Below are 18266 nucleotides of genomic sequence, written 5' to 3'. Positions count from 1 at the left end.
CATATGACTTCTACTAATACCAGCAAGAAGTGTAAGGATAATCTCACAGGTACGAATATACATTGCCCGGAAAACTTCTCCTTTCCACATTTCTCTGGAAAGCAGGAAAACCGTGCATAATAAAAGACCATCTACAGAAATCATATCCTGGGAGGAGGTTTGAACTGACACAGCCTTGTTTTAGTTTAGCTTGGCTTACACATCTCCTTTGTTCTAAACTAGAAAGAAAATGGGGAAAGCCAGTGTAGCCTCACTTGCTGGTGGTTTCAGCCCTCCCGCAGATCTCCATGCAGGAGAAGACTGCTCAGATTGCCTGGGGACTGCTTGAGGCAAGGAAGATCCTCCACATTTTCAGTGCTCTGTGTTGAAACCTGGCTGCAACTCTAGTACAGCAACACAGTCAGATCTTTCCATGACTGTTAGTGTCTGCTCCACAGGAAGCAGGAGGAAAGCAGCCATTTCAAAGAGGAACAAGAAGGACCAGAGGGCAGAAGGGTTGGGGGACAATGAGAGGATGTCTGAGAAATAGCACACCAAAGCCTTGGAGAAGATGACAGGAAGAATAATGAATCTTAAGGACATTTATGAGGGGATCAGTTTTTACACATAAGAAGACAGAATGACTGGCATGAAATGAATCTGCTGAAATGGCAGATAAGACAGGTAGGTAAGAGATCTGGACAGAGAAAAGCAGAAAGTGAAGGCAAAAGAGTCACAAAGAAGAGAGGAGATCCATGTCAGGAAATATTGTAACATGGACAGGATCAAGAAAACAGGCCCACTACCATGGTGAGGATGTTCTGCATAAGAACACTGTGAAAAACATAGAGGCACCCATTATCCAAGTAAAATAGAGGCTTACAGATTGTTCAAGCACAAACGTATTTATTCCAGTAAAATAAAAACAGACACTACAGCTAGTGGTGATATCTATGGAATTTCAATTGCGATTTTGATATAAGAAGGAAATTGCAGTCACAGTAGTGGTGTAGCTGGGTATCAGGCTATGCCTGTGTACACATCCCATCAACTTAGTCATTAATTGCCTGAGTGATCTAGGACCTCTCCAGCTAGAACCTGCAGAGATGAGACAATGCACTGCCCTGTGAGAAACTGACTGAACTCCCAGCTGCCTCCACAACAAAGTATTTGTTTTATTCTTTACAGGAACAATACAGATGGGAATTTTGGACAGTGCTGGAGATTCCCCCAAGCAGCCCCTGCTGTGCGTAGACCATCTGATAGGAACTATTTATATGCTTAAATGTGCTGATAAACAACCTAAGCAGAGAACGGGCATGTTGGTGGGCTCACCCCAGGCAGTTCCTGCTGTATAATGGATTCAGCTGCACATAGGTAAGACACTTGTAGATGGTCTGTGGAAACTGTTCTTGCGGATGCAGAAATGGTCACACAGAACCAGTTTTGAAGCCAGTTAAGACAGCTAAAGGATGCTTTGTACACAGTTTAGAGTAATCACTGCCAAAGGATCATGGTATGTAGTGGGCATGTAGGACCAGTTGGATTACAAGAATTCAGCAGAACAAGAGTTCAGAAAATCTCACTCGATGCAGCTGAAGATACCATTGCAAAGACCCTTGCAACAGAGGCTCCTGTTGCCATCTGAACAGCAACTCACTGTCCTGTGCAGGGGATTTAATTCCCCAAGTGACTGTTACCTTATGCAAAAGATCCCAATAAAGTAGAGTGGTGGGGTTTTTTTTTTGTTTAATGGAAACTTTCTCTGTGGAACAGTTTCAAAGAGATATGGTGCATTTTTCCCAGCAGAGTGTGCCTGGAATAAATACTTGAATTCTGGTTGTTTTCCATTTTGTTATGGAATATTTTGCAGACCATTTTTCGCCACGACCTCTCCTCTCCTCCTGACTTATCTTGCAATTATTGTACTAATAGTGCTTAGATGGCCTAAGCTTCTAAAATGCCTGTGTATGAGGGCCTCAGATCTATGCCTTTTAATATTTTCTTCAGTTTTTTTTCCACTGCTCATTATTAGTGGAGAGAAGATACTTTCCATGTGAGTATAAGCCTGAAGTAAGGCAACTCTGTGGTGATGCTCAGCGCAGCAGAGCTCAAAGAACACCATGTTCCCACCATCCATGATGATCTGTACTGCCAACGTGGATAAGACCGGGCAGAGCAGATTATTGCAAAGATAGGACAAAGCCCAAGAGGCAAGCGGGTAGGGAAGGCAGAACAGAGCTGAAACTGAGAAAATCCAAAATATGAAAGTGCTGCATGAACACATGAACAATGTGTGTGGAACATGCATCAGGATGTTCTAATTTAAATGCCTCTTTTGGGTTTAGTTCACTTTTCCCTTTGCTGTCCTTACACTATGTCTCTTTCCCTTATCTACCTTTTTCCCCATAGTATTGACTCAAAGAAAGCTGACAAGCTCTCAGCAGCCCTGGCAGAGCACTACAGCAGCAGTGGCCAGCCAGGACACCAGCATGGTGCTGTTGTTCACCTGATGAGCTATAATGCACACAGAGCAGTTTAGATAGCTGCCCTGAAACAGATAAACAGCCTGAATTACTGACTTTGTTCCCTCTCTGCCTTGTACTTGTCCTAGCTCTGCAGAGGCTTTTTCATCAATGCTCATTAACTCTTGTTTATGCTTGCTTTTGAAAAACAAAGGAAAAAAAAACACAGAAAGGAGAGCCATATGCAAAGGGAAGAATATTCTGCACCCTCTCTTCTTCCTGAGAAAATGTGACATCAAGAGCACACACTAGATAGCAAATTTTAAGCACAATTCCATAAATGATACAGGCAAGAACTATGTTAATGTTTCCCCAGCTGATCAGGCAGACCTTCTGGTTTCAGATTGTTTGTCCACAACCAAGACAATTTTATTTACCACCCCTGATATTATGTTATGTTTAACAGATGTCCTCAAGGATGTTTTCCCACAATAACTGTCCTTCCTTGAAACAAGCTTGAACTGTGATCCTTAGTGCTGCTCTTGCCAGTGCCCTCTTCAATCCAGTATTTTGAGGAGTAGTAGCAGAATGAAACATCAGAGCAAGAAGTGGCTGCAGGAAGCTGCTCCCTTTGTAACACAGCGGTGTATAAAAGGCAAAATCTAGGAAGCCATGGGAATGAATCATTTCACAATGTCAGAGGACACAAAGGAGAGGAGCTAATGATGCCTTATTTTCTCGGATTTGCATCCCTTGGGCAGTTCTAAGGGGTCACTGGCAGGCTCTTATCTTCTTGCCTGCTGTGAATACTATCTAATAAGGTTTGCATTCACATTGCAGGCTGTCGGTCAAGGCAACAGCAAGACTTTTCTCCTCCGCTCAGATGTCCACTTCCTCAGAACTGTTAATATCTTTGAGATCTCTACCCCTCTTTCAAAGAGAGTCAGACACATGTGGCATTATTGCAAAGGTCATCTCTCCTAAGAAGCTGGTGTGGAAGTAGCTGGTGACCCTTGCTGTTCTTCAAAGTATCTCCTACACCTGCAACTATGGTAGCAGATCTGGATACAGTGTGCTCTGCTTTGTAGACCAGTTGGATGGGACCTCTGCTCTCCAAACAAGCCCAAGGGCTGGACTATGTTAAGAAAAGTATTAAAACAACATAAAGCCCCAAAACAGGACTTTGCTAATATTACCTCAGTGAAGAGCACTGTTTTAGCACCATTCTGGATAAAGCTAGTGTAAGGATTGTTAACAGAAATGCTAAGATATTTATCCAAACTTTAGGGTGGCCAAATGTATTTTAAAAAAAAGCTAAAGGGGGACTCTCAGCTGTGACAGAATGGACAGACTTGAGGGGCAGTTACTGGTAATGCTCTAGTGAACACCCTCTTTTCCAGTCTTTCAGAACAGAAGGTTTCTATATAAATTCCAGTTGTGCTGATTTTGATTGTGGCTTCCAGATACCTTTTAAATGAGTGCATCTGGGCAAAGAAATTTTTTTTGTTTGTTTACATGAGGCATTTGTTGAGCAAACACAATCCCTTGCTTCCCATTGCCATTAAGTAACTTTCCTGTAATGCAGCTCCAAGTGGTGAAAGCAATGGCAGGTTGGCATTTCCCCCCTGTAAAAAAATCCTGAGGACAGGAGTCTTTAATTGCTCTGCCAATACCCTGTGTGTGTTGCAACTAAACAGAAGACTCCATTGTTTGTCAGTGCTGTCAGTCTGTCTCCTTCCTCTGTCAGTAACACTTGCCCTTCAAAAACAGCTAAAAAAGGGTGAAGGGTGGAACTATGAACACGCATGTTCCTGCACAACCCAATTATTTTCATTTTTAATGCAAAGTTAGATGCAGCCATATGTCCATGCTCTCAAAGCTGCTGGTGACCCTGCCTTCTGCACCATGGCTTCCAGCCAGCCATGGAGGCAAAACAGAGCTTGCTGTTCTAGCAAGCTGTGTGCTGAGGTGCCAAGTCCCACTTGATTCCTGGTTTAGATACCCTAAATGTGCCTCTTCAGTTGCTGCCTAAACTCACAGATGCCTGTTACCCTCAGTGTACCCACAGATGCCTAATGTACACATTACCCCTCAAGGGCTCATACCCCAAGGCAAGTGAAGATTCACTCCAGTCCTGATGCTGGAGAGCTGCTGTCTTCTGCCCCAGCCCTGGTAGGATTTTGAAACCAGTCATGCTCCTGCCTCATATCAGTAGCAGGCCTGGTCTTGCAGGCTTGGTCAGGTCACACAGAAGTGCTGGATGCTGAATTGCACCCTGTATAAGCACACAACACTGACAAATGCTCCGCTTTCAGGCTTGCTGGGGTGCTAAATGGGTTTCATCTGAAGAAATCTAATCATCATCCCTGAATCAGGTCTCTGGCATCTCCCCAGCATGACCATTATGTACATACATGCCTGAGCCAAGAACAAAATGAAAACAAAATAGGCAAGGCAGGCTGATTTTGGTTTGAAGTGAGAAATTTTCTTCTTGTTTTTGGTGGAATTTATTTTCAAAGCACTGGGAAACAAGAGAAGAAAGAAAATGCTGAAAATAAAGACTTTAAGGAAGAAATAGCCCAAAAGACAAGACAAAGGATGGAGAGGGGAAAAACATCCCAAAATATGCAAAATAAGGTATTTGTTAAAATCTGAGGGGTAAAATAACCACCTCTTTGAGTGAGAAGCTGTGGAGGTGCACAGAAGCCTCGGGCACATGCTGGGGCATGTAGCTTTCAAAGCCCTTTGCAGGTGCCCTGAATGAAGCACGAGGGCTGGCCTCTGCTGGCCCTTGAAAAAGGGAATGCAACAGCTCACCCAGAAAGGGCCTGTTTCCTTTTGTTTTCTGACATTGATTGGTGGCCTCTGGGAGAGACAGTGTGCCATGACACATTTAGAAAGCAGGTGAGTGCACCCCAAGGCATGCTCAGACTTGCTGGATGCCTCCAGCCACAGGTGACCCTGGGTGGCAGAGCGTGAGAAACGTGGAGGCACAGAGAATCTGATGGGAAGGGCAGTGCCCTGAAGGCTGATGGACAGCACATAGAGACAGAGGTAGATTTTAGCAGGACATCACACTAGATGATCACCAGAGGTCCCTTCCAGCCAATATTTCTGTAGTACAACAGCTCCATTTCCCAGTGCTTTAACCAACCTGAGCCAAAAAGGTGGGATAGGACAAGCAGGACCTTACAGAAAAGGTGGCCAAACATTTGGTGCAGATCTTGCAGTACACCCCTAGTGCAGCATGAGCACAATAGGCATGGCTTGGACCTATGGCAGGATTGTACTTTTGCAGCAACCTTAGGGGCCCTGGTCTTAAAGATCTAATGTAATCTGTAATGGTAGTACTGGCAATTAAAAACTGACGAGTGTTGAAATATTTTGTAGCACACACATAGCAAATAGGAGTTGTACAGAAGCACATTAGCAACCAAAGAACACATATAAAATTATGTACCTAATTTGCACGCACAGCAAAATGTCATAAATAAATGGAGAAACGGTATGTCAAACTACATATGCAACTGTCCATTTGCATGTGCAGTTACTCAGAGTCTATTCAAGGCTCTGTGCACACCTCTGTTTCCTAATCCTTTGCCAGAATGTAGATTGCAGTATATCATACAGACCATGAATAAAAGGAACAAAGAAATTCATGCCATCTCTGAGTCACTCTTTTTATTTCTGTTCTAACAAGTGTCACCAAACTTCTATGAATGTATGAAGCTTTGAACTCAGCTGAGATGCGTGAGATGAATATGTAAGAAAAGCTGTGTGAGTAGTGCAGTGGCCAAGTGTGCATGCATTTTGCTTACAAGAAGTTCCAAGCCTTTTTTACTAAAATGCTTTAAAGCATGTAAGTGCTGACCATATTGTGGTTTCACTCAATAGCCAATGCATGTAGTGCTCAGAGTAAACATTCATGAAGAGACAAAATAGCAGAAGCATTATGTTCCACACCCTTTTTATTGTAGTGATTAATGAATGAACTTGTTTAAATAAGTTTGCTGTGATTCCCATGTCAATATTAACATTATGTTAATTACTTCTTTCTACTGGCTGGTTTGTCATGTTTCTATATTTTCTCAGTATGATATCTCTGTGGGGTAAAGTTATATGACTCAACTGAACTTATTTGATCCTCTCTGTTTTCACCTCATTCTAACATTACTCTTCTAATGATGCTATTATGTTAAACAACTATGAACTAATTTCTGAAAAAAAGCTGTACCACTTACAAAAAGTACTGAATAGGGCAGAAAAAAATGGCTAAGGTGTGAGATGGTCTTTGTGTCTGGAATGATGAAATAGTCTGGGAATTTCATCCTGGAGAAAAAGAAGAGGTATGATAGAGGTCTCTGAAAAAACAGTGTTACAGAGCAAGTAACAGCAAATAATTGTTCACTGTTTCTCAGAATGTAATAGTGAAGAAACATCAAATAAAACTAGCAAGTGGCTGATTCAAAGCAGAAGCAGATAACTCAGATAAACTGCGCATATTTAAAGGATGTTGTGGATGGAAAGATTTTGTATGGCTTCAAAGACATCATTGGAGAAGTCCATGGAAAAAAAAGGTGAAAGAGCTATTGACTATAAAGATACTGCCTTTGGTTCATGAGACCCACAAACATAATTTGCTACAGTCTGGGAAAGTATTACTGTATGTTTGCCCTTTTATACCTTTCACAAGGCACCTACTTCATGGCCATTACCGCAGGTAAGGTAGTATGCTGCTTGCGGGTATGATCTGTGGTGGTATCACCAGTATCATGCCCTATGTCATTAACAACAAACTTTAAAATGGAAATGAGACAAATTCTGTCTTCACAAGCGTTCTGTTTATTTCCCTTCAAGGTCAGATCTGGTTTTCTTAACCATTCCTTCTCTCTGTTGTGAACTTATTAGTGTTATGAGAGAGGTACTCGGAGCTACCACAGGATACTTGACTAATTTAGCCAGATCTTCGCAGGTAACGAGGCCTATTGCTGGTTGATCTAAACCAGTTGTTTGGGTTACATTTGAGAAATAAACCAGCACTGTGATTTAAAGAAATGATTGTTTACACTTTGTTAATAAAATTGAAGGCCACATGTTTTAAAGAGGTCAGCAGCCACAAGAGAAGCACAATTTTCTGGTAACTCTGTTCTCAACAGGACACCGTGTTTCCCAGAGGGTTAAATGCCCAGTGCTCTTTTTGACCTTTTGAAAACCTGGCCCAAAATGTACATGTATTCATTTTCTCAGTGACTTCAAATAAACCACGGCTGAAAATAAAACCACACTTGAGAACAGAGTGTTTCACAATGTGTTCTTTGTACAGCACTCACGTGTTGTGCTTGCTTGTAATTGCGGCTGCGATCAATGTTGCAGACCATGGCATTCAAAGGGCCCACAGGCTTAAAATGTCTTGCTGAACACAAAAATCTATATCATTATTTTTAAAACTTGCCCACAAAAGATGTTATCAACTCACTGGCAGAGAAAGAAAAGACAGTCCCAAGTTTTTGACAGAACATGTGCCCTTCAAACTGGCCAACATGGCCAGAGCACTTACTACAATTCAGGTAAACTCATTCTTCTGCTTTTCCTGGCACCACCTCCCACAATCTCTGAGCAGATTTAAGAAATGATTGCAGCTGTACAGGAAACACATAAACATTTGTGTGTGCAGTCTGAGTACAGTAAATGACATGCTGGATCAGAGCCACAATTTATCCAATACAATATAATCTGCCCTTGCAATAGCCACAGGCTGTATATCTGAGAAAGGAAAACCCCAGAGCAGATAAAGATGGGAACAGAGGATAATCTACTTCCATAAAGATTGAATTCTATATCCCAGGAGTTAGAGTTTGCTTTAAAGCCTGAAACATGAGTTTTGATATCTATCTCATTACTCTTTTTTTTTTTTTTTGCAAGCATTGGTTATTACAGCTGATGATTCTTGACAGTACAACATGCAAAGCTCCTTCTTGTCTTGCTATATTCATGACCTTGGGGATTCCTTGTCAACTCACTGCATTAATCTTTCTATAGGAAAATAGTTTGAGGAATAGAAATTCAGATTAGTTATGTGACCTAAAAAAAAACCATCTTCAAACTCTACATTGCAAATTTATGTTTTTTGCCAGGCATTTTAGTGCCTGGTCTAAATTTGGGGTAAAAGTATACAGTTACTTTATTTGGATCTCTTTCTCCATTGAATATACTTTCCTAGCTCCTATTAAAATGAATAAATATTGCAAATGCTTACACAGGGAAAAACAGATTATAGAAGTATATATAATCTGATAGGTATTTCTGCAAAGAAAAACATCCTCTTTTAAAGCAGGTGCAATGGTAACCATTTTGGTTTTGTTGCAAACAGTTTTAGAAATTCAGCTCTTCACAAATTGGCAATTTTTCTGGACATGACCTGTTAAATCTTTTCTGTCACCTTTCAAGGACTAATTTATGGTCATTTTCAATGTATACTTTTGAGGTGTGCTGATTATTTACACAGATGCGATAGGAAGATATGTTACTCTGATGAAATTATTTACCAGGACAAGCAATTGTACAACTAGAAAAATTATTTTATAAAATAAGGTCAGTGAGCTATGAATATACATAAATTAAGAACCATCAGAATAGGATTAGACCCAGTACAGGTGGTATACTGTGAAGTGCCACCATCTCTCTCTGTTTCCCACGTAATCACTCTCCTAACACCCTTTCCCCTAAACACCTACACAGGAATAGTGACAAGGAGATCTTAGTTACACACGTGTTCACCAGACTGAGCCTTTATCACAGTTTTAAAAATAATAAGAAACCCATGCCCAGTATAGCACAGAAATTGACCACCAACGATGCCAGGGTTTGATTTGCACACCTGTTGAGCATGATCAGCAAATTTGAAGGAAAAAAACAGGCTGGGTAGTAGCATTATGATGATGCTCTGGAGATTTTCCATTACAGTTTGGCCAGTATCACCTCAAAAAACATTTTATGTTATGAAAGGATATCACTGCTGGGCAGAAATGGAAAGAACAGAGATGTTCACAGCTCCATAATTTTCTGTGTGGACAATATTTGCCTCCTAGAGGGACACTTTAGGAAACAGAGATTCATGTTATTTACACCTGTATAAATGTGCAGTAGGTGAACTGTTAGCAGTGGGAGTTGGATATTGGCATCTTTCTGTTTTGGATTATTGGTATTGGAAGTCATAACCCAAATGTTCTCAACTTGCAAAAAGGTCTAGTTCACATTTTGAGTAAGCTGTTTCTTTAATCTCTCCTCTCCTCTCCTCTCCTCTCCTCTCCTCTCCTCTCCTCTCCTCTCCTCTCCTCTCCTCTCCTCTCCTCTCCTGATTTGTTTTTTTGTCAGTTTGTTTCATTTTTAAAAAATTTTTCCCTGGCTAGGACATATCTGCTTATAGCTATAACTATCTAAACATATTGTGTATATACAGACATGCCTAATCTTGCTGCTTATCACAAAGGCCATAATGTACTTTCTACCTAAGGAGCAGCATAAGGAACCTTTTATCAGATATGTCTTTAGTCTAAGCTGGCCTCTGAGCCAGCACTGGTCTTGTGGACACTTTTAGATGACAGATGTGTCACAGCTCTGCATAAGGTCATCCCCAGACACAAGTCCATTCTAATGATGTTACAGTATTAGTGAAATCAACATAGACAGTTCAGACCTCAGCCTGCACAAGCAAAAGGGAGGCAGTGTATGACTATTCCTTTACAATAAATGTATCATGAACATTTCATTACAAGTACTGTAGCAACTAATGACATTACTTTGTGCATTCTCACAAGCAATCATAAAGCTTTTGTAATTTCTTTTCTTACCAAGTTGCTCTGCTAAATGTTTGCCTCTCTCAGTGAAGATTACCCGTTCATCCTCCATGTCACATTTGTTACCGACCAAAATAACCTGGGCATTATCCCAAGAGTATGTTTTGATTTGAGTTGACCTTAAAAGAGAGACACAGAGAGAGAGAGAAGTCAAAGCAAAGCAAATTCCCCTTAAATGATTTTCAAACAGAATTGTAACAAAACAAAAAAAAGACAATACTGATTTTGACACCTAGGGTAACATGATTCTGTTTAATTCTGGATTTCAAATAAGCTACGGATTATCTGTCAGGAATTATTATTACAAGAATAATATCAACACAGGTTTTACTTTTTCTTGTTAAAACAAGACAGCCTTTCAGTGTTTTCTCCTGCCATCAACATTCTTCCTGTATTTTTAGAAAGAAGTGGTGACACTTTCTCCCACACAATTAAAAAAAGTATTTTCATATTTTAATGCAAACCTTATCATCTAAAACCAGAGCTTTGAAACAAAATCAAAAGCTTATTCATTTCTTTCACCCTATCTTTCACCTTTTACAATCAGGATCTAAATTTATCAGCAAAACTTCAAAGCCATGCTGTCTTCCTTCTGTTGTTTCTCTCCAGCACCTTCCGCTATAGGTGTTTGACCTACCAGGATGACAGCAATGGTTACACTGTGCATTAAGCCATGGACAGGGGCTGAGTTTGAACTTTGATTTACCTACCATTTAAATTATACATGCCCTAACCATGACTACAGCTGAATTGGAGTATCTGAGGCCTTGAAACACCATAGGACCTTGAGTGCTAGTGGTGAAACAGCTTACCCTACAAAGCTCTTCTTTGCAATTTGAATGCGATGCAGCTAATGGGCAACTTAGGAGCACACTCGTAGCACCTCTCAGTCACTGACTGTCACCATTCTACTGATACTCAGTCCTGCTCTGTAGGGAGGAAAGCTCCATGTCCTGGCTCAAGGCTCAGCCACGAGTGATGCTGCTGGCTACCACCTTCTAACTGTACCTGCCCTTGAAGGTAACGCAGGGTGCAGCAAGCTTACTCTAAGCACTTACCCTTTGCCCTGGACTTGTGACTATGTCTGGCTTTAGGCTCTGAGTCAAGTGCTTCGTAGGATATTAATATCTCTTCTGTCCCCATATGATCGATGGAGAGAGAAAAAAATGTAAAGCACCTCTCTCTCCCCTTAGACAATACAGGGTGCTTAGGCAAATTGCACTGGAATAGAAACTAACCTGCTTAACTACACGTTTAGGGGAGGGCGACCTGGAAAGGAATCCTGTTCTGTATCAGGGCCCTACGTCTCTGTGAGAAAAGATTAAATAACTTCAAAAATCTGTCACCTAAGCGTTTTGGAAGCTGGTCTGTGTGGGTGCCAAGTTCACTCATGACCTCTTCTCATAACACAGTCGTTATCTCTACATATTCAAATCCCTGTCTGTAAAATGTTTCATGCACAAAAAAGATCATAATGTAGTCTGACAACCATTTCTGCTGCAAGACAGAAAATGGATCGAATCTCCTCAGCTGGCTTTTCTTATTGCAAGACCAGAGGGATGGACATGGGCAAATACTGCTACAGCTATCTTTGTAACCCTGGGTCAAATGCCATTGCCCACAGGCTGAGACCTCCCTGTATGAGTCAAAGCACCTTTAAGCCACGCATGACAGGTTTGCAGTGCTGGACAGAGGAATTTAAGGGAAAGGATCACACTGCCTTTAGGGTTGTTTTACTTAATTAGGATGACCAAAAAGAAGCTGAAGCAAGCTCCAGGCATTTTGTTCCCTTGGGCCTGCTCTGATCTTTCTTTCAAGAAAAGGACACTGTGCTATTTTAAATCTGTTTTAGTAATTTGAGTAGGCGATCATAAGGCACTGTAACCAAAGCAGAGGTCACACTTCCCTGTACACTTATATTTTACTAAAAATACAATTACACTGAAAAAAGAGCATCGTGCGTTCATTTTGGCAGAAATGTTCTTTTGAAACCATGCTGGTTCTTCTGGAATTTGTGGTTAAGCAAAATAGAATTATTATTATTTTTTTTAACCAGAACTACATTTGTCACCATAGCAACTTTGCAAATACTAGCAGCTCAAATGTCAGAGGATGTAAGTCCATTAAGGACTCTAAAAGAGCTTAGCTTTGAACGGTTATGAGTTGAGGGTCAATTTGTTCTCCTCATGTCAGCAGGAAATTGAAGACTTTTCAAAAGCAAAATATACACTAAAAATATTAAGCTTTATAGAAGGAATTACTTGCGTATTCTGCAAAGGTGAAATATAAGAAATTGATGAAAAAAGAAATACAACCTGGAGAAATATCGTTACACCAGTGTAAAGAGAATTCATTCAGTCTTGTTTTGCAGACTTTTGCTCCAGAGCCTTACATGAGGTTTTTTGTTTAAGAATATAACCCCCTCCATTTTACTGCAGCCAGACACGATTTTTCATTCTATGAACTAGGAACCTGTGCATTCAAATGCTTCTCACTACCAAAGCGATTTATTTTATTCTTAGACTTTATCTGGTTTACTTATGTCTCATCTAGTTATAAAGCATTTTTAAGCAACAAGAGAATAGATCTTGTCCTTGACAACAATTCCAAAGGCTTATGTTTTGCAGAAGACTCTGTAGTGCAAAAATACAACTGACTGACTGTGAAAATCATTCAAATAGATCCCCACCCAACCCCACATCAGTAGGAGCTTGGATTCAAAGAATAGAATAGGCTTATCACTGTTATGTTTTGTTTTAGACATACATCTCCACTAATGGCTTCTAGAGATTTTGATTCCCACAATTCTCCACAAAAGCCAACACAGACATCATTTTAAAAGGAGATTTTGCTGTTCCTTGCATACCTGACCTTTTAAATGACCGAGGCTTCTGATTAATCCAAAACACAAACCATTGTCCTTGTAAAGAATTTTAGCCTCAGGAAGATTGAAGACATAAAAAGGCAAAGCCGAGGTTTGCAGTAAGCTAAATATAGCAACTCTTGTTCAGTCTCAGCAACCTGGTATATGTTAATAGTAATTTACCCTGTAAATCTTTCGCATTCTAGTTGTATGGTAGGCAGGCAATCTGCAACATGCTTGAATTTTTATAATGTATAGACATCAGCAGGGCAGATTAATGCAGGAGTTAAATGAGCCATTACTTTCAGTGATCAGTGCAAGACTTGTTCTCCCTGAGCTGCAATTCTGCCATATTCCTTGTCAGAAAAGAGCACTTGCTGAATGCTAACTAAAGAAATGCTATTTGCTCATCTTAAAACAGTGCTGTATCACTACTGGTTCAAAGTACTGTAAAGTTACATAAATAAATCTCCAAAACAGTTTCAGACAATTATGACAAAAGAGTGTCAAAAATAATACGGAGGGTTTTTTCCTTTGTTTGACGGAATGAAATACCATGTGAAAAAAATGTTCAAAACACAGTTTTGTGTGTTGAATACAAAAATCCTACTTTGTTTGAAGTGAACCCTAAAGGAAAGGTAAAGTTAAACACTTCACACTGGCATATGTCTATATGTACACTGCGTCAGTACTACCGTGCTACCTAGTTCTGCTCCTAGAAAACGCCTTGTAATACTTGTTAGTTCACAAAATATTCTTCTGAAAATACTGGGTTTTAGTTCAATAGAGTATAATGAGATTTTTTATTGCAGCCACTTCTAACACTGTCATTTACTGAAGGAGAAAATAAAACCAGTGTTACCTAGGCAAAGCTGTCCACTGTTACCTCATCTCTCATGAGCACACAGGTTTCAAAGTGAATATTACAATGCTTGAAATGGTGAACACACCACTATAAAGACCAAAGACACTACTATCATGCACTACCCCCCTCCAAGTCTGCCAAAAAAATGAAATGTCAGTTCTGGTTATAACCAAGCATAGTGAAATGCACCTTCATGACAGAGAGGAAGGAGTAGCTAAAAGGTGTATGTTGCAGCACATTATCTTTAGGGAAAGATTATATACAAGCTTAAAGGGATCCTTCTATTCTCAGGCCTCTGCTTGAGGCCGATAAAAGAATCAGTTTAATAAAGAATTTGGTTCTAGCGGGAAGATTAAAACCAACCATGAAAGAAGAAAACTTTCAAAGAAGCAGGAGACGAACCTTCATGCAGAAGCGTGATCCTGCACAACTGAACATTCAAGAGCTTCAAATAATTATCCGGGCAGCAACGGTGGGGTGTCTGCATGCACTCGTGTGGGCAGCTCCGCGTGTGCTCGTGTGGACAGCTCCGTGTGTGGGCAGCTCTGCGTGTGCTCGTGTGGGCAGCTCTGTGTGCGCTCGTGTGGGCAGCTCTGTGTGTGGGCAGCTCCGTGTGTGCTCGTGTGGGCAGCTCTGCGTGTGCTCGTGTGGGCAGCTCTGTGTGTGGGCAGCTCCGTGTGTGCTCGTGTGGGCAGCTCTGCGTGTGCTTGTGTGGGCAGCTCTGCGTGTGCTTGTGTGGGCAGCTCTGCGTGTGCTCGTGTGGGCAGCTCTGCGTTTGCTCGTGTGGGCAGCTCCGCGTGCGCTCGTGTGGGCAGCTCCGCGTGTGCTCGTGTGGACAGCTCCGTGTGTGGGCAGCTCTGCGTGTGCTCGTGTGGGCAGCTCTGTGTGTGCTCGTGTGGGCAGCTCCGCGTGCGCTCGTGTGGGCAGCTCTGCGTGCGCTCGTGTGGGCAGCTCCGCATGTGCTCGTGTGGGCAGCTCTGTGTGTGGGCAGCTCCGTGTGTGCTCGTGTGGGCAGCTCTGCGTGTGCTCGTGTGGGCAGCTCTGTGTGTGGGCAGCTCCGTGTGTGCTCGTGTGGGCAGCTCTGCGTGTGCTCGTGTGGGCAGCTCCGCATGTGGGCAGCTCTGTGTGTACTCTTGTGGGCAGCTCCACGTGTGGGCAGCTCTGCGTGTGCTTGTGTGGGCAGCTCTGCATTTGCTCGTGTGGGCAGCTCTGCGTGTGCTTGTGTGGGCAGCTCTGCATTTGCTCGTGTGGGCAGCTCCGCGTGCGCTCGTGTGGGCAGCTCCGCGTGCGCTCGTGTGGGCAGCTCCGCGTGTGCTCGTGTGGGCAGCTCTGCGTGTGCTCGTGTGGGCAGCTCACAAGGAGTACTGCATGGCATGCTGGGCTGGGCTTCAGAAACACACAGCCCCCACTGGCTGAGGTCACCCAGGTGCTGCAAGCCAAGGTAGCTAGCACAGATCAATATGGGAGTGCTGCTGTGATATTACCGTTGTGCAAACTACCTCATTTAAATTATGTGATAAAAGCTCATCTGCACATCCACAAAGGAGCACAGAAAGATGATGGCAGGTGGGAAAGCCCAAATAATATCCTGGTCCTGGCTGCTTCCAGGCCTATTGCAGGAGCCATCAGCCTGTCAAAGGCCCACGTCCACAAGCCTAGAGGAGCACAGGGGCACAAAGGCAGGTGACAACCCAAATTAAGGACTCAGAAGAAGGGTTACCACAACCAGGCCGCTCCCAGGGCTGTCCCAGGGGAGCCTCAGCACCACTGTCCATGTGTGAAACCTGTCACCACGGGTCAACACTGGAGGCTTGTACGTCCAGGTGCCAACAACTGGGGAGACCGGGATCCAGGAGCAGCTACTGGGCAGACTGAGCATATGAGCCTAGCTGATGAAGGGACCCATGCTGTATGTACATCTACGCACATATATTCTCACTAGTGGACCTCTATGATGCTTTGCCAAGGAGTGGAGCAGGATGAGGCTGTTGGTGCTGTTTGTGGGAGTGCTCTGTGTGTCTGTCTGTGATCTGTGTGGCTGGCTGTGTATATATCCATATATACGTCTTGTACCTGTGTGTATTGTGTGCACATGCCTGCTGGGAATACATATTCAGCCTCACTACTGGTTGGACCTGGGGCATGGAGTTGCAGTAGCCTCATCTCTCTCGAGCTGTCAGATCCGGCATGATAATATTTACCTCTAAGAGTTCAGACTTAACTACACCTGGGTAGCACTGCATCGTACCCTGGAGAAACTGTTACAGAAGCCAAACCTGCCGCTTGTTGTACTCCATACATTTTGGTTGCACCCACTGATTGGCATACCTTAGGGTTCACTCAGAATATAACTCTAGAGGATCACTTTTTCCTAACTCGTATATGTCCAGAACAAACATTAATCTAACCTGGAATAGTCTCTAGTATATTCTCATCCACAGATAGCAAAGATCGCAAACAAATATATTCAATAAAGATATGCCCATATAGTAAACATATCAGGAGTATGAACTTTTAGAGACAGCCACAATTGACACACCACTGTTTGGACCTAGATCCCTCCAAGGATGCCTGCCATTTCTATGGGCTTTTTAGATAAATTATGCAATAAGTCACATGCACTGACAGCAGAGAAGCACCCTAATGAAAATGCTCCAGAGTGGGCCATGTATAATGTTTATTCCAGCAAGTTCAGGGAACATGTTGTACTTCTGATGTTCTGGCTTCAGCAAGGAGTATACAATTAACTGGAGTGCATCATCTTGCCAGGAAAACAAACAAAAAAAACAAAGCAAAAAAAAAAACCCAACCAAACCCAAATCAACAGAACATCTACCAAAACATTTTTGATTTTTAAGGTACTGTTATGTTGAGTTCACTGACTGATTCTTGTAGCATGGTACCTCCAAAGTCCATTAGCTGAACTATCAGGGGTTGCAGTGTAGTGATGGGATCTGGGGTGGAGTCCAGGTTATTTATTCTAAAACTTTCTCAGTTTATTTAAGTGTTCGGTGAGGGGGAGTGTCAGAGAAGCAGCTATAAGTTTGGAGGTGTGTCCAAAAGCCTTCAGTGCCCTCAGTTGAACTTCCTAACTTTATTAGCAAGTGAGCATGCCAAAGCCTGGCTACCTCTGAGCAGGAAGGCGAGCTTTCCAGCATTTTCAGGAGACATGATTTTCCTTCTGTAATTGAGGCACTGGAGGGTATCTTTCCCCCCTTTCCCCAGTCCCCATCCCATGGGATGTGATAGGGTATGGCACAGCCCTCTCCACCCCTGACACAGACTGGGATGGTAAGGGGAAGCTCTGCCATTCCCATCTTTTCAGGGACAGGATCATGTCAGGAGCTCCTTCCCACCCTCCTTGTGTGTGAGGAGCTCTGCCACTCTCTCCATTCAAGCCACCTTTTCCAGGATGAGTCTGAGGTCTCCCTCATACTACCAAGTATCTTCTATACTTCAGTATGTACCATATGCTCCATTCCTTTCCCCATGTCCTCCATTACATCTCCTAAACCCTTATTATTCCCAGCAATCCTGATAGGTTACGTGCTTTAGGAATGCCCCTGTATCTTGGGGTTTTCCCATTTTCTCTCTCTATCCCATTCATCTTGGGGATATGATGGAGACGTAACCTATATAGGATTATTCTATACAGCATGTTAAATGATTGCAATGCTCAGTCTTGATGGCCATTTGGCAGCTGGCTCTGTACCAGCTGCTCTGCACTTGGTGCTCAGACCGTGCTACAGAGAGGGCAGGGAGAGAGGTGGCCTCAGGCTTTGCATCTGTTCTCCAGTAAATAATCTACTGTTAGTGGGAGATGAGCCATCCAGAATGTGTAAACCTACCAACCAAAAAACCCAACTCCACTTTCTGATTGAGATTTTGAAGACAGTGCCGAGGTTAAAAATTCTAAGTACTCTGAGCAAAAACAAGAAAGAAGGGTCCTGGAGTACTTGAATACTAGACTTTCTGTTGGCCATGGTTACTGGCATAGTAGGAATATACTAGAAATAATTAGCAATAACATCAGTAATAATAAAAAGAAGATCCTAACATTTGCCAAATTTTAGCTGAACTGATTAGCAGCTGGGGGCATACACAGCCCCAAGAAACAGAAATAGCTTTGAGAAACAGCTCAGGATCTTTCCTCCATTACTGACAAGGAAGATCTGGATATTTGCAACTCAGACTATTAAGTGCATATTTAAACTCAAACTCATTTCATCATTCTGGCA

The 18266-nt window shown here is 42.4% G+C and overlaps 1 protein-coding gene across 1 annotated transcript in view; it reads right to left on the bottom strand.

Moving 5' to 3' along the window:
* RAB3C (RAB3C, member RAS oncogene family) overlaps window positions 1–18266 on the bottom strand; it is a 152687-nt gene that overhangs the window by 10293 nt on the left and 124128 nt on the right. Inside the window, exon 4 of the mRNA XM_068422694.1 lies at window positions 10295–10419. Within this exon, the coding sequence (XP_068278795.1) occupies window positions 10295–10419 (125 nt within the window). The remainder of the gene's footprint in view (window positions 1–10294; window positions 10420–18266) is intronic.

The sequence above is a fragment of the Nyctibius grandis genome, chromosome Z (assembly GCF_013368605.1).
Source record: "Nyctibius grandis isolate bNycGra1 chromosome Z, bNycGra1.pri, whole genome shotgun sequence".
In the NCBI taxonomy this organism is placed as follows: domain Eukaryota; kingdom Metazoa; phylum Chordata; class Aves; order Nyctibiiformes; family Nyctibiidae; genus Nyctibius; species Nyctibius grandis.
The sequence above is the reverse complement of the archived record's forward strand: the minus strand, read 5'-3'. Positions and strand labels throughout refer to the sequence as shown.